The 17,442-nt window shown below is 40.3% G+C and overlaps 1 protein-coding gene and 1 long non-coding RNA gene across 2 annotated transcripts in view; one reads left to right on the top strand and one right to left on the bottom strand.

Moving 5' to 3' along the window:
• Positions 1-208: 208 nt before the first annotated feature.
• LOC148424666 (uncharacterized) lies at positions 209-10,188 on the bottom strand. Its single transcript, XR_015865272.1, has 4 exons — positions 10,034-10,188; positions 1,269-1,377; positions 466-534; positions 209-351 (listed from the first exon to the last, which is right to left on the bottom strand). It is a non-coding gene; the product is annotated as an uncharacterized LOC148424666 (long non-coding RNA).
• A 410-nt stretch (positions 10,189-10,598) lies between these two features.
• csmd1a (CUB and Sushi multiple domains 1a) overlaps positions 10,599-17,442 on the top strand; it is a 371,307-nt gene continuing 364,463 nt past the window's right edge. Inside the window, exon 1 of the mRNA XM_088414132.1 lies at positions 10,599-11,087. Within this exon, the coding sequence (XP_088270258.1) occupies positions 10,952-11,087 (136 nt within the window). The 5' untranslated portion in view covers positions 10,599-10,951. The remainder of the gene's footprint in view (positions 11,088-17,442) is intronic.

Here is a 17,442-nt window from a genome sequence, read left to right as displayed (position 1 = left end):
ATTTATTTCAGCCCCCAAAATGGGTTAGATAAATAAACCAAACATGTTTTATTAGAAAAAAAAACGATTTGTGTGTGTTGTTTTGAATAAATAAACACATTTTAAACAAACACTCATTTTGGGGTTAAATGAATAATCCAAAAAGCGTTTGTTTTTTGGCCCAAAAAGAACGTGGTAGAAAAAGTCTAGCTAAGCAAGTCAGGAGGTCTGAAAACACATTTTTATTTTAATCTCAGACAATAAATAGTATACTAATTTGATTTGGTGACGAATGTTCAAAACAATATGCCTTGGATTTAAACTCAGCAGGTGTCTCCGGGGTCGGTAAGTCACTATGCACTCATTTTCTTGCTGGTTGGAAAAATAAAAAGAGAAACAGAACAGAGAGTTGTTTTAGGGTTTAATCAGGAAGCAAAGGATTTTTAAGCATTTGCCGGAATCACGAGGGACTTCCTCACACTTCACCTTTTCTTTGTCACAGATTTTCACCTCCTCCCCAAAACATCAGCATTTTGTGTGTTTCAATGGTGTGAACTAGAAACAGAATGGAGAAATTCTGGTGAATTATCCCACCTGGTGAGATGTATTGTTTCTTTTTCCTTTTTAATCACAGCTTGAATTTCAGACTCTGATACTACGTAAAATGGGCATTATCAAAGTGTAACGTGTCAGGCTGATGCTGGGAGATAAAAGAGTAAGAAACATAAAAGTAAGAAGCAAGCAACAATAATTATGGGCAGATGAACACTTTCAAAATAAAACCGGATTTACCTGGCTCACTACAATATTTCAAGTTGATGGCTCTGCTCTTGCCATCCCTTGTCATGAACATCATTTTTCCCCAGCCATGATCATCTTTGACACAAATCCTGTCTTTTTATGTTCCCGACCCCTTCTGTGCTCTCTTGCCTCCTTTATATCATCTCTGCCCTTCTTTCATTTTCATCCTGTCTGACTTTCAGCTCTCTAAGGAGAACAGGTGTGTTCTCTATTAAATTTCTCTTTCTCGCTCTCTCTTTCTCTCTCTCTCGCTCTCGCTCACACACACGCACACACACAAAGCAAATACAGTTACATACACTCCACAAAGAACATAATTCACCTTCAGACGGACCCTAGGTTTTTGTCAGAGGACGTCTTGGGTTTAGTCCAGCACAGCAAAGTAGTCCAACATTCTGCTCTTAAGAGTATCACACGCACACACACATGCACGCGCACACACACAAAACACAACACACCAGACAGGTTAAATAAATAGAAAATCTCACCTTGAGACCGCTGCTCATTAAAATTTGCTGCTTTTCTTGACCCGTGACAACTCCAATAGAGTCAATTAAGACTTGCGCATTCAGCCGGCCTTGGTAGCATCAAAGGTTACTACAACACATAGGGATTCAAGTCAAATAAAGAGAAGTTTTTGTCATTTGGCAACCAATCCCACGACCGCATTGCCTGTAGGTAAGCCAAAGATGGAATTTGTGCAAAACTCTAATTATTAATTGTTACAGGGCCCAATTACCCGGGATCCCGGGTAACAACTGAATTGAGCACACCTGAAAAATAAAGATGATGCGGAGGAAAATGAAGACACACCTGTGTAGTTGTCATTCCCAATTGTCCTCTTTTATTCGTAGTGATCATTTCTTTTCCCAAATCAATCATGTTTGCATCTTAACAGAAATAGCTTTTCATTGTCACAATTCATGCTTTCAAACAACAATAATGAAATAAACATTCATAATTTATTCGTGTCATCCTACTATTTTTGATCAATATTCGTTTACCAAATTAAGTTAAGAGCTTTTGCTTTTTCATCACTCACGCTTTTAAAAGGAATGGTGAATCAACCCATCAAATAATGACAATCAGCTGTTGCTTTAACGTGCCCCTCCTCCGATGCCTCCAGCAAACTCAATAACTACATCAAACTACAAACTCATAGCCTACTTCATTGACTTTTAAGTGCATCGGGTTTCTTTTCAACACATATCACGTTCGATTTGGATTAAACATCGAACATAGACTTACCTTAAATATATGTGATGGGGAGGAAAATGAAGACATGCCTATGAAGTTGTGGTTCCCAAGTGTCCTCATTTCAACAGGAGCCTGGCCAAACAATCTGACATGCCCAAGGTTCCCTACCTCCATTTACCATGTAAGTAACTGTTTTACTTTTTAAGAGAAAAGTGATTTTGTAGCATTCTTGCGACAAAAATTAAATACTAACAAACAAGCTATTTGTGACAATTTTTAGGTGTCACACACTCTCCCACAGAAAAAGTGGCTCCCGACACACAATTTTTATAATAACAATTCTTGTTGTCCACCAACTGATAAAAGTAAAAACTCCCGCCCTCTACACAAAATCAAAATACGGTGTGGTGTTCAATGTCGGTTACATGTCAGTACCTGTAGTTCTAATTCAGTGTATCGCATGAGTGTCATATGCGGGTGGACCTAGTGTGTTAGCTGGAAGAAAGTGTAGTTATAAGGAATGCAACAGATCACTCGGTAAGGGACGGGCTGAATCTCAACAAATTACAGTGGCCCCCCTTGTTACAACGTCCCTGACTTATGGTAACAAGGTCCCCGACTTACGTTATTTTCATGTTGCGACGTAGAATACTGAGTTTTTTCATCCCCTCTTCCTGACATTTTCCCGGATTTGCGACCAAAACAACTCATGACCCTAGGAGCTTGGCTGTATTTGTGTTGGTTCGTCTCCATCTGCAGGCGTTTTAGGTAATGACACTTATTTTCAGTTGCCATCCCTGCAACGCGTCACTGCAATTCTGGTCTTTTATTTGTCGGCGTCTCCTCACGGAGATGTGGTCTGCTATTGGTTGGCCTCACTTGTTTCAAAATGACGGAATGGTAAAGCTTTGTTCGATTGTGAGTGGTTACAAAACCTTAATTATGGTGCATTTTACTGCTTAATTCAAAGTTGAAAGGGTTAGCCATGGGTCCCAAGATTGCTAGTGATGTTAAAGAGAGAAGTAAGAAGATGATTTATATGGAAACGATGCTGGAGATAACCCTTATTGGGGAATATGGGCATACGTGGCACTCAAAAGTAAATAAATCCTTTCTATATTTTTTATTTATGATGTTTTCTGATTGTATACATGTATATTATATATACGTAGCACTTACTATACTATTTTGGTACCAATTTTTAACATGTTTGTACAATCGTGATGTTTTTACGCATTAGCTGTTTAACATAGGTTTGGATTGCCTGCCATGCGGCGAATTCGCCTTACGACCCCAACCGCGGAACGGATTAATCTCGTAACACGGCCCACTGTATATACCAGGTCGTACTTCGTAAATTGGTTGCCATCGTGATGGGTTATGTGAGCACACGACAGGGCTTTCGCTCTCTTGCTGATTTTCGTATAGATCTGGTCTCTGGACTGTGACTATCCTCTAACCGCAGTTAAAATTCCTGGTTATTGTTCAGTTCTGGGCTCAATCCCAAGTGATCAGTCTGTGGTTCCACTAGAACATTCTCCTCACTCCTTGTTCCTTGGTCGGCGAAACTCGTTGCTGGTTTTTCAGTCATTTCATTTGAAATCTTTGCCGTATAAGCCACACTAAAATGAAAAATGACAAATTGTGTTGGGTAGGCATTACTTGAGCGCCGAAAAAAAAGTGGGAAAATGGTCGCCCCCAGACACGAATGAAAATGGGTGGCTTTTGCTTAGTTCATATTCCACAAACGCAGTACTACTCAAAATGCCGTGTTTAGATTACTATATAGATACAGAGAACACTGTTGTCAAAAATATGTTTTTACTAGATTTACCCTTTAATAATGTCAATTATTTTGGAATTATTCCAAAAAAACACGTTGGTTCATCAGGAATGAGTAGCCATTTTATGTCCATTATCAAACAGTCCATCTTTAAAATATTACATTTCCTTTCTTGGGCTGTGAGGATTAGCTAGCAGAATGATTGATTGTCTGGTAAAAAAAAAACAACAAAAAAAAAGTTGGTTTGGTGCTAACACAATCCAACCAGATTGTTTGTAATCATTATATTTCTCAAAAAAATATGTCACAATTCTGCACAGCACAGCACACTCAGAATAATGTGGTTGTACTTTTTTGAGTACGTTGTCATTCTTTTAACAAATGATTCAGGTAAATGAATCATATACTTTGGGAAGGCCTTTCACGGGCGAAAATATTGTCATTTGAAAAACGACAATGCAAATGGGTGAAAAAGAAAAAGGCAGAGCTCATGAAAAAAATCTCACACAGAGGTATTAACGCCACCAATCTTTTTTCTCATTAAAAAGTCATACAGTTTAGCTCTGTGTACTTTCAGTTTTTGCATAATGAGGTCAAAGAGAAAACAAATATCACTGCAGTGCTTTGCAGCCTTTCTTTGCAAAATGTTTTTGCTTTCACTTAATGTCGACGTAAACAAATCACAAGAACGCATTTGTCCTCCTCTCTGCTGTAAGGTGACCATTTGTCTACGAGGATGTCAGACGCCGCAAGGAATACGACACTTACTCTAAGAATCTAATAAAACTATAAAACAGTCACTATACAGTGGAAGCACAAAGGTTTTGCACAAACAGCTTGTTGGCCAACATTTTGTGTTTCGATTCTCAAAACAAATTTCCCAAGTGGGAATGTGAGTGTGAGTGCCTGTTTGTCCATACGTGTCCTGCAAGTGAATGGCGACCAGTCCCTGTACCCCACCTCTTAGTCAAGGTCAGCTTCAAACAACTTCAAACTAAAATTCCAAAAGCATACCCTTTCAACTTTGAATTAATACAGTGTACATTCCATTTTTCATCTTGCATCATAATGAGAGGTTGTGTGATGTCAATGCTTCAACTGTGCTTTTCATTTGTGTCCATTGTGACGGACATTTGTTTTTTTTATCTATATCTTTTCACTATCGGGATGAAATGAGCTCTCGATCAATTTAAACATCTGCTCGAGGCATATTTTTTCTTGTCCTTGATATCCGCTTATTAGTGTACAATACACAGAAAAAATGTTAAGCCAATCACAGCGACAATTGTTAATGCTCTGAATGACAGTTAAGACATGGCAGGAACCCTGTGCTAGGGCCAACTTAAAAAACAAACAAACAAAAAAAACAACATTAATTCACAAAATAATACATTGGCATGAATGCCTTAGAATGCTTTTATTTTGAAGTTATTCCGGGCAACGCCTAGCCAAGTGACAGTTTAAGTCTTTCTCCTGCAACTGTGTTATTTTGAAAGGACATCATTGACTGAATGCTTTGATGCTGACAGCCAGACACAGTTGCCATTCTTACTGATCACATTTTACCAAAACCATTCTGACTCATCTCATAGACCAACATTTATTGGAGGGATTTAGAAATTAGTGAGCTGCTATGGCTAAGCACAGTTTAAATGTATCCATTCATCCGATCCATTTTCTTAGCTGCTTATCCTCACTAGGGCCGCAGGCATGCTAGAGCATAACTCAGCTCTGTCTTCCGGCAGTCAGGGAGGGTACACCAGCATTTTTTTTTTTTGCCAACAATCAGGCACAGTAAGCACAGCAAAACATACACACAAAACATACATTTATTCAACACACTTGATAATCAGTTAAAAACAAAAATTTGCAGGATATCCAAATACACAAAATACTCAATAGCTGCATGCCCATTTGACGCATTTTCAATACCCTGACATCATGGACTTTCCAAGGTTGGGATGGACAAAAAGGACACAACAGTGGACACAAATGAATAGGCTGGGTCCCAGCAGGTTCCGACAAATGGTTCAATTTCGGGATTTTGGGTTCTTTAGTATGGGAGAGAAATATGAGGACACGTTTTCACGCAGGAATTTATTTTGGAAAGTACTAATTAAATGGAGTTTAATATTAGTCATTTTACGTTCGTTTTTTCCAACTTGCTCGCTCCGTGATTTGGCTTGCAGTAACTTTGCTTACCAGTGGATGGCAGCATTACTACACTAAGCGACAGTCACAGGCTCTTCAGAGAGCGTCTGTCTGTCTAGCGTTCTCTCGACATGTCTGTCCGTCTGAATCATCACTCTTGACTCGTCTTCTTTTCTTTAACATGGACTCCCTCTCACCCGTGCACAAATGTTTTTTTATAAAAATATATACTGTAACTGATTAAACCAGCACGGCGCACAGCGAGCATCCAGCTCGATGCTTGAATGACTCAGAGTAACACAGTGTGAAATGACATGCACACACATACACGCAGATGGGCGGTAAGATCAATGTTGAGGTGCTTAACCACTCATAGGAGTAAGACGGGTGTTTCCAAGTGGAACAAATACAGTGTGGATTAACATGATGGCAGATTAGGAACAAATCTGTGATGAGACAATATTAATAAAATACATGGCATTCTGCTGCAGTGCGTAGGCCTGAAGCTTGAAAAGTAAGACCGAAGGCTCCATCGGGCTTGTTTGAGAGGCCTGCAGCTATAGATGAGGATTAGTTGATTCTGTTTTGCATGTTGCAGCAGCATATGTGTCATTAATCACATAAAAAGCAACAAATTGTGATCGCTCGAGCAGATGTTACCAACCCAATGACGGATGATTCTTACATCTAAAAATAGACAGTTTGAAACATAATTTCCGCCTATTGGAAGCCAGGCTTCACACCTGCGTCAACGAGCAGCTATTTTTCTCTCTTTAGAGAACATTAGATGCCGCCTGCTGCGAAACGTTGTAACAGACCACTTTGGGATGATGCGATTTGCATTGCCACTGCTGCAGCCACCTATCGGCTCAGTGGCCTAATAAGTCTCCACGTCGTGTTTGCAGCATTGTAATCTCGTTAGCGGGATCCTCTGCACATACCGCCGGGAATCACGGATCGATACCTGGCTCATGGCTCCAGTTGGGGTGCGAATGCATTATACAGGGCCCGCTCACGGACATGTTTTGCGGTAGCTGGAGGGTGACGATGAAGCCTCAAATCAAATAATAAAATGTCAAAAGGAGCGCTATTCCTTTAGCTTCTCGCCTCCGTCGTCTCTGCAACAACTTTTACTCTCTTTTCGCCAGTATTCATAGTGCTTTGACAGTTTGTTTGTATTTCTCCCCCGTTCTGATCCACCCCAATGCACTTTTAGGTGCACCTGCAGAATGCTCACTTTTTACAGTGTCAGAGAAAAATTTAAATCAAACTACATCTTTATTACTATAACTGAACAGCTATGCATCAGCAAAACTTTCACGTACAGTCGCTCACCATTTTGTGGTTCACTCTATTATGGATTTGTAAATTGTGCTTCTCTAATTTTATAGCGTCTACTTTTCAAGGTGTTGTTGGATATAATCAATTTTCTGCATGGACAATTACCACAAACCTGTGCAGCAATAAGTGCGATCCTGGAGGAAAATAGCGCTTAAAAGACAGATAATGTCTAAAGCTTAAGATCATATGCCTGAGTAGTTAGGTCTTGGATGGTGCTGGAGCAGTCATCATTACACCAATAAAACACTCTAGGGGTTTATATGGCATGATGGATTTTTTCATGTAATATTGCGCATCGTATCATAGTATCATCACACAAACAGGTTGCCTCTGATTATGAATTTTGGCAAAATATATTAACTTTATTTCTGGCAAGGAAGAAGATCCAAACAAAAGGTAGAGAGAGCAAAATATATCTTGAATGAATTGAAAATTCGAGTAGTACCTTAAGACCTTTAAGAGAAGTGTGAAGGTTGGAGCTTTTTGATATACCAATGCTTAGCAATTCTGCCCTGGAGCCACTTTAATACCAGGATACTATAGTGTACAACATGAGGATTGTGATCTTAACTTATTCACTGCCATTGACTACTTGTCAATTACATTTTTTTCAATAGGTTGGGAAGTATATGATTCTGTCCCACTGTAAATGTTTCATGTGGATACAACTTCATTGATGCACAACCATCGAGAGATGACAACAATTCTGCATTTTCGATACTAAAACATTTTGACTTTTGATTTCATTTGAATTTGATTGAACTTTGTTAACCTACCTTTTTTTTACTGTTGATTATAAAGGAACAGAAAAAGACAGAAAGGAGAGAGTCAATGCATTCGTTTCGGTATAGATAATCATAGAACAAAATAAAATGCCGTAATGAAAATGTTCAAAATTCTCTGAAATGACCAGCAATGAATGAGTTAAGTAAACAAAAATCGTGCAGATACTTCACATGCATATTTTGTATTCACATTATGCATAAATCTTTGGGATAGTATGATGACACAACTACGTATTTTGCCACAATAATTGAGCAACTACTGTATGCTCTAATTTGGCAGTGTAAGTGTATTTCAAACCAATAAACCAAACAATAACAACCAACCTTATTTTGCAGGTCATTATATTTAAAACCATAAACAGTTCAGCACGTTAAAGTGAATCCAAATAAAACATGCTGTTAAAATCATCCATCCATCCATTTTCTGTAGCCGCTTCTCGTCACTAGGGTCGCTGGCTAGCTGCTGCCTATCTCAGCCGTCTTTGGGCATTAGGTGGGGGACACTCAGGACTGGTTGCCAGCCAATCGCAGGGCACACCGAGATGAACAACTTGTTAAAATCAGTGTCTGTCAAAAGTGGATCATCGTGGTAAAGGGATAGAATTTGACAAAGCTCTCAAAGTGTACCTAATTGTCATATTATAATTTCACTCCTGTCTTTCCGTTGCGTCTTCATCGTCACATCCTCCTCCCTTTATCGTTTCCTTCCTCCTTGAAGGCCTCCTGTCATTCGTCTTCCATTTTTCCTTCCCATGGGAAGCATCTTTCCTTTTATCCTTCTTCCCACTCTCTCCTGTCATGTTCCCCCCGTGTTCTTCTTTCCACGCTGTCTCCTTGTATACATCTTTCTCCCCTTTCTTCCCTTGTTACTTCCAGCTATTCTACAATCAAGAGCCCTTTAGTTCGCACTTTCTCGTCACTGTACTTGGCTCATCTGCTTTCGTTCCATTATTTTAGCTTTCAATACTTTTGTTTTCCTCTCGGCACTAGTAAGGAAATAAAACAATAATGGAATAGCAATTATTTACACAGATACAAGCGTTAATGAGCAAACGCCGATGTAAAGATCCAAGCATATAGAAAACTCAATCGTACGTTATTTCAGTGAACAAAGGGTTGATGAAATTGGGTTATGAATGCCTTGCTTTGAGCAGATGACAAATACACGGATCGGTCTGTTCGACAAAGTCTCACCGACGCATGCCGGCCTAATTTGGATCATTAGATTACTCTTTATTCATCCCACAATCACGTCAGCATTACAAATACAACCTTAGTTGTGAGTCAGACGCTCGCTGCCATGGTGCAGTGCCTAGACTCCTCTCTTCTACTCTACACGAGTCAACCGTAACAGACTTTAAGGTGTCACACGTGCATATCCATCTATCCGCCCATTTTCTCTGCCGGTTATCGTCATTGCGGTAACGGGCGAGCTGGAGCCGATCCCAGCTAAATTGCCGTTGTGCCTGATGGAGTTCAAGGTGAAGAAAGACACGCAGTCACCAGTTACTGACCCGGCATGCATATTACAGCATTTTCAGTTGCAGCTCCTTGGGGGCCAGCTTTCCTTATGAGAGATAAGAGATACCTCAGGATATGAGCTGCCTATATTGTAATTGTACAGCAGTTATGCAACAAAATAGGGAGCGCTACTCAGGTTGGTACAGTACATATCAAGTAAATATAAACAATAAAGAGGCCAGACATACTGATACACACTGAAATGAACTACAATACAATTGATATGTTTTACAGAGAGGAGAATAAATACCTGTGAGTAATCTATTTTCTTTGTTGCTTCCCTGTTTGTGTTCAAATAGCAATTGTTTAAAGTGTTACGAAACTGCCGCATGCAAGTTATTTATTAGCCCATCTATGGGCATTTCCCATGGTGCGTTTGCATTAAGATAGTCAACTTTTAAGCACAGTTACATGTGGTTGTTTTATACTGAACTTACAGTGCACTGTTTTCAATTGGTAGTTGAATGACACTCACCTGTTTCATTGGTCAAAGTTAGCCCTGAAGTCAGCATTCTTTGCCATACTTTATTGCGCTCCTGGACTCTTCTGGGACCCTCTGTGACTCTGTGACAGACATCTTAATTCAATCCACATTTTCAAAATAGGTCCCCTTGATAAGCTTCAAAAAGAAGTAAAAAAAAAAAAAAAAACCCTAACAGGTTGGGCGAGCTTGTGCCAGCCTCACAATGTTCTCCTCAACCAGGAACTGTCAGGCGTTCAGGGCATTGCGAGCAGGCTCGAGTTGTCCTGCCACAGCTTCTGGCCCTTTCTTGCACACTGAATGAAAATGTTGCAGGCTTTCTTTGTCTGACTCCCAAATTGAAGTTTGTAGTTTGGATTTGAAATAATGGGTTTGTGACGTCAGTCATGGTCCTTTTCTGATGCACTTCAGAGCATGACTGGGTGAGTCTTTTTCAATTGTTTCTCAATATTAAAGGTCTCTCTCTCTCTCCTCCCTCCCTCCCTGTCTATCCTGCTCCCTCCCTCTCTCCCTCTCTCTCCTGCCTCTCAGTCGTTGCTGCTCAGTGTGCTGTGAGGACCTAGCGAGCATCATATCTCTCCTCCGTTCTCCTCTCCTCACCTTCACTGAGCCACTCCATCCCTCCTCCTCCTCTGCTATGACATCTCACACCAGCTGCGCGCTGCCTCCGCCAGCCCGACACCTCTCATTCAGCATGGACTTGTGCGCCTGGAATAGCCGTGATTGATCCTCGGGTGGCCTTATTTTTTCTTTAGTCTTTTGTTTAGCTTTTTAATAAGATATAACAACGCAAGAAGAAAAGGAGGAGGGGGGGCGGCCGTCATCTTTCACCCCCCTCCGCTCCCTTCAACCAAGCAGAGCGGCAAGGTGGGGGGAAGGCTTGCAGCCGGCTTGGATTTATTTAACAGCAACATGACGGATTTGGAGGTGCAGATGATGGTGATGAAGCGGAGGAGGCTGATCGTGAGGAAAATGGCCCGGCTAAGATGCGACCTCTCACTTCTCCTCCTGACGGGGCTCCTCTTCGGGGATTTCTCCTTCTCTGGGGGTGAGTTCTTAAGTCTGTGTGAGTGCGCTTGAATGGCGCAAGTAAACGTGAGATCGTGCCATGCCTAACTTGGGTGCGTGCGTGTTCTGCATAGTGAGTTTCCCCCCCGAAATGTGTGCATGCTTAGAAATGTGTGTGTGAGTGTGTGTGTGTGTGTGTGTGTGTGTGTATATGTGTGCGCTCACATTCTCCTTAATTGCACCAAAGTAGTTCAAAAATGAATCATTCAAGACTTCAGCCCTCACTTCGTGACGTTACCCCAAATGTGCAGCTCAGCTCTAGGGGTTCGATGGGAGCTTGGGGGACTTTAAAATCAAATACAGTCAAACTTACGCACTGAGGGGAAGTTAGCTCTAATGTTCCTGGAGTTTTTCTCTGTTGCTGTGGAGATTCCCTGAGAGGGGATGGATGCGCCGTGTCAGCGGGCCTGTGGCGCTGATGCGTCTTGTACTGCTGGTGGGAAGTCGGTGACCAACATGGATGCAGTTCAGTGGGAGGAAAGTGTTAACATTCTCCTTTTGGTGCTGGGAACGGACTTGTCTTCATCAATGGCTTCTCTGTCCCTTGCCTTATGAGCTCCATGCTTGTCACTGTCAGCCTCTATCATACACATGCACCTACCTGTCACAAAAGGGTGCCAATATAGAAGCATATGTATTGGTCTTAAGTTTGCCCTTGCACACGGTTTGCATGTGTTATTTTTAACTGTGTTTGGCATGACGCGCATGCAATTAAGAAGCACAATGTTTTTAATGGACTAACTGTGTACATGTGAACGGTGGTTGCACATTCTCCTGTGATGCAAAATTTCCAAGAATGAAAAACTAGTAATAGAAGTAAAAGTATAGTAATAGTAGTAAAGGTATAGTGGTGGCCTTGCTAGCTACCCCTCCCTTATCCTTTTCAGAGTGACGCTAGAAACAGGATGGCTTGTTCCCAGTGGCAGGCTGTGCATTTGGTACCAGGCCTTTAAGTGGGCACATACGCAGTTTTAATCCACGTCCTAATACCAACACTATCACTTTGTGATTATAGTAACCATCTATACAAAGGTACTACATTACAGAATGCAACCATGCCACTAGAGCATCCATCCATTATCTATAGCTGCTCATACTCACTTGGGTCTCTGGCTTGCTGCTGCCTATTCCAGCAGTCTTCGGGCCGTAGGCGTAGGACACCCTGGACTGGTTGCCAGCCAATCGCAGGACACACAATGAAGAACAACCATTCACACACCAAAACACACCTAAGGACAATTTAGAGTGTCCAATAGACCTGCCATGCATGTTTGTGGAACGTGTGAGGAAGCCAGATTGTCTGGAGGGAACCCATGCGGGCTTGAGGAGAACATGCAAACTCCACACAGTAAGGCTGGAGTGAGCTGGATTTGAACTTAGGACTCTGAACCTTGAGGCAGGTTTAGTTGCTAACAACAGCGCCACCTGTTACGAGAGCAGTTTTGGGATAAATGTTCATCTTGTATGACAAAAATAAAAAAATGAAAATAATATACCTCATAGGTAGGTCTGCTAAGAGATTAAAATTTAGAGACCAATTAATTAGGATCTGTAATTAACTGATGCAATTAATTTCCTTTTAATCACACCTCAAAGGTTCTGAGAAAAATCTCTTTTTTTCATTTAGATACTGTACATTGTATTATTGTGGCCGCTCAAAAGACTGGTATACAGCAAAAAAAAACAGTGGCTTCAGTCTTTTAGTTTCTTTATAGATGGAGTTGTAGCCATTTACCTTCTGCTATCTTTGAGAATAGGTTCAAATATCAGGAAGAACGGTGCATTTTGTCACTCACCAAATCCTTAGAACTGCATTATGACATAAACATTGTCTATCCTGTCTGGTGCAGTCTTACTCAAATGTGGGATGTTTTTGAGTTTAGTTTGTCAAACACTACATTAGCATCTCCATTGCTATCATTAGCTGTGGCTGCAGTAACAGCCCTATTTATGTAGAAAGCAAACTCTTTAAAAGGAAGCCATATTACTCTACCTTTCTCAAAGGTCCCCCCAGAGCAGTTTTTGAAGTTAAATTTACCTTTCAGAGGACTGACAACTCTCACATGAGCTTCCAATTTCACGTTGACCTTGGGCACTTCCATACACTACAAGAGCTTATCGGGTTCTTCCAAAAACAATGACAGCCAATCCGTGTCCATGGTGTGAATGGCCGTTGCTTTCCAAATCCCAACAATGCAAGCACAAGAAGCCCAATGCAGAAAAATAGTTCTAAGTGCACAGAAAGCAGATTAAAAAAATAGTTTGAAAAATAATGCCTTAAATATGACTGTAATAAATGGATCACTTTTAATCTGTTATTTTGACACCCTAATCATCGTTACAAGAGATAGTGATTATTAAATAAAAAGTATTGCAATGGATCATTGCAGACGTGCCTGTCGATGAAGTTAGTTATAACAGCATTTGTCCTAGCCAACCCACTCAAATGGGTAATGCTGACATCATCAAGGGCCAGCAGTAAGGCCTTTTGTGGGCTGTTGGTTAAAGAAACAATCCCATTAGATAATATACAGAAGTTGAAGTTGGTCTAGAAGTTCTGCTTTTGAAAACCCAACAGAGATTAAACATGGCAGCACACAGACTGATCTCTTTAAAACCTCAACCAAAAAAAATCCCAAATCCCCCTATACTGGATCAGTTCAGCCAAAAGAAACACTTCAACAATGGGCTGTTGGGAATAAATTTATACAATTTCATGGAACAAATGCCCACAATTGCTTGTTACTTACACTGACTTGTTTCGGCTGCATCTATAACAGCAACGACAACAGTGCCTCAGAACTAGACCGGCGGCCCAATGGAGCGCTATGGGTAATGCTTGACTTGCCAACCCACGCGACATCGCCGCATGTGAGAAGCAGGCATATTGACGATCATGTTGTCAGTTCGGTTAAGCGGTTTAGGAATTAGGCAACTTCTGCCATGCGTTCATCTGTGATTCATCTCCAATCTGTGCAGGCACGTTTATGCACATATTTATCTCACTGTTCATCAGACCCCCCCAAACATTGCAAAACCTCACAATAAGATGATCCAGTAATGTTCCATATTCTAGCACAAAGCTAATCCACTGCTCTCCTCTGCAGCATATCAGCAGCTACATTTACTTATTTAAAAGTTACACACCCAGGCGTGGACTTAAAGGAAATTAAAGGGCAAACAGACATCTGGAAAGACAGAAGGGGGATGGCAATAATTTATTTTGTGTCTCTGCAAACCCCAGATGGTTGCCACCTTTAAATGTGGATGATGCACTTTAAATTCAAAGACGCAACTAATTATTGATTGTCTGGAAATGTCATTTAAAATGTTATGAAAAGTCAAGAAACTTTAACAATCCTGGTGACATTAAAACATGGGCGAGAGAAATGATCCAACAGATGAAGATGTGCTATCATAATATATAGTTATTAAGCTGGTGATTAGCTTGTTTTTGGGAAAACAACTCTTAGTGGTTGTGATCCTGACAGGTAACTATGCTGGTAGGTAGGTAGGTAGGTACACTACATCTACTTACGTATCCCCGCCTAACTACTGGAATTACAGCGTCCTAATAGTTCAGTAAACGTTTATTATATATCAACCTACTTCAAACACACACAGATATAATTACTTGCAATTCCAATGTGAGAGCCAACAAGGTCAACACACATATATGCACACAAAGTGACAATTATCCAACAATGAGCCAATGCCAAGCATTACAAAATGTCCGTCCCCTGTGTGTAGCTCCACTGGCATACTAATGTCACAAATTGGAAGCACACTGTTCTTGTAGATGAGAAGACGACATGAATTAAAAGGAACTTCAGACCAAACTCACAGCATGCTCCGATGAGGCAAAATGGAGGAATGTGTGCATCACCACGTGTCCTCACGCTGACAAATAATGAGACAAACATATTGTGAAATGGACATTAAATCCCATGTAATGAATGGCTTTCACGTCAACATGGTGTAGGCCAGTGGTTCTCGAATGGGTACCCCTGGCTGAACTCGAAGGAACTCCAGGGGGTACTTGAGATTTGAAATAAAACAAACAAGAAAGACTTTAAAAATAATTATTGAATTAATTCAATGTTTCAGGAAAATACAAGCTCATAAAACAAAATTTATGTTCAGTAGGTTATTCAATTTCATTATTTTAAAAACCCAGATTTTCCCCCATACTAGAATGGTTTGACCCAACTTGTCACCTGCCACTTTTTTTTTTACAACTTCCGGTAAAATGACTCCCACTTGCAAGTTCATAACTCCTACCATCAGATTCTTTGCATATCTAGTTGATAGTTGCGTTCCAACTTGAAGCAAGACACAAAGAGAAATTGAATTCACTTGTCATTCTTTATATGGATCAAAAGGGACATGCTTCTTTACAACTACCAGAATTATTGTCTCCAATCTAAATGAGCTAATTGTGCTGACAACATAATTTTAATAATACTTGTTTCAAAGTCATTACAAAAAAACACACAGATTGAAGATAAATTTGAATACCAGCCCTAGCCCAACTTTGTGTTTACTTGTCAAGCAAACTGAAATTGAAGTAAAACTACTGTACATATAGTCTGTGTCTAGCTTCATGCCAGTGACACTTCTAAGTTTGACAGCACATGTGAGCAGTTTATGGGGCGCCGCAGGAAGTAAATATTGCTATGCTGAATGAATTAAATTAAAAGACATATCAAGAATTTTTAATTCTTCTCCAAAATTAACATAATGGTCAAACTCCACTCTTTAGCAGCATTTCTGAGTCACACAATTTTTCATAACATGAAAAGAGAGTGTTGTTTCTATGTCTATGCACCACATGTCAGTGCCGCTCTGCTCATTTTGCACTTAAATGCACTTAAATGAAAGCGCATAAATCTTTGCCTTCAACAAGGACATCCTCCATTGTTTGTTTTAGTGCATCCTGATGCACAAGCTTGACTTTCCAGATCGGGCTCCACAGTGTGCCCCGATATATACATATATATTATATATGTATGTATATATATATATATATATATATATATATATATATACTACACACATGTCCAACAAAACTTGGAGCCCTGTTTTACCAGCAAATTCACCATTATGTTGCTGCTCAGCAACTCACGCCATGACCTGTGATTATATCATATGTCGCTTGCACTCTAAAACATTCCCCCAGTATTTTCTGAACGGTAGTTGAAAGACAAAAATCCGAATAATAAGGTGGTTGTGAAAGAAAAACAAGTTATGACCTTGTATGGCAGGTCTGCAGGAAAGCGTGAGGCATCTCTTTGAGTTAGCGATTGTCTGGTACTTGAACATCCTTCTCACAAGTATGAACCCACTTGGATTTTCTGTTTGCCACTTACACTGTCATCAAAATATCTATCAGCATGACTTAGTAAGAGCCTGAAGAACAGGCACTAAATTGTGTGTTCACTCACTCAAACATAGTGACAAGAGTGGTATGTGGGATCTCTCTGGTGCAGTCAAATAGTGGGGTGCGCCCCAATGTGATGGGGGGTGGGCTTTGCCTATCACGGGGAACAGGCTTTGTTTTTGCCGTGTGAAGTGTAAATGCACACCCACAGCACCAGGTGGTGGAGTGGCGCACTCATTGTTAAAAGTCTGTGCGGGAGTTTGTAAACATTTTGAAATTGCTGTCAACAACATTTTTTGGTCTAAACAACAAAAACAAAGAAGCAGTACAAGGTTTTAAACTTATTTCTTCAGGTTCAAACGTCCTTTAAGATAATGGTGCTCCTGTCTTTCTTAACGAATTAATAACTATTTTTTTATAAAATATATCACAATCACATTTTTCAACAACTATTTGTATGTAGCTCAAAACAGATGTTTACTTTAGTAAATTCTCATTTTAGGGAAACTCGTCAAGCAGTGTTGCAATAGCTTTCTTTGATCCTTTAAATTTCCTGTAAAATCCAACTGCTGAGAAAAAGATTTAGTTTCCGTGACTTTTTTGATACTTCTCTATGATTCGTTTGCTGTAAATTACAACTGTTAAACAAAACTATCAATTTTGACTCAGTGTCCATCCATCCATCCATCCTGTAATGCTCATCTGAGGTCGGGTTCCATGAGCAGCAACTTTACAAGGGAAGCCCAGACTTCTCTCTCCCCGGCCAGTTCATTCAGATCCTCCTCCCAGGCGTTCCCAGGCTAGCCTAGAGAAAACGTTCTCTTTTATTAAGCTTATGTGCCATGAATTTTGAATCATTATAATAGCACTGTTTGTTTTTCCTTTTCTGTATATAAGTGACCAATTATCAGAGCAATGAAATGACAAGCAGAAAACTTGTCCCAATCTTTTAATC

Source organism: Hippichthys cyanospilos, chromosome 4 (genome assembly GCF_059441005.1).
Source record: "Hippichthys cyanospilos isolate Australia breed blue-spotted pipefish chromosome 4, RoL_Hcya_1.0, whole genome shotgun sequence".
NCBI classification, from domain to species: domain Eukaryota; kingdom Metazoa; phylum Chordata; class Actinopteri; order Syngnathiformes; family Syngnathidae; genus Hippichthys; species Hippichthys cyanospilos.
Note: the sequence above shows the minus strand (reverse complement) of the source record. Positions and strands in the feature narration are given on the sequence as shown.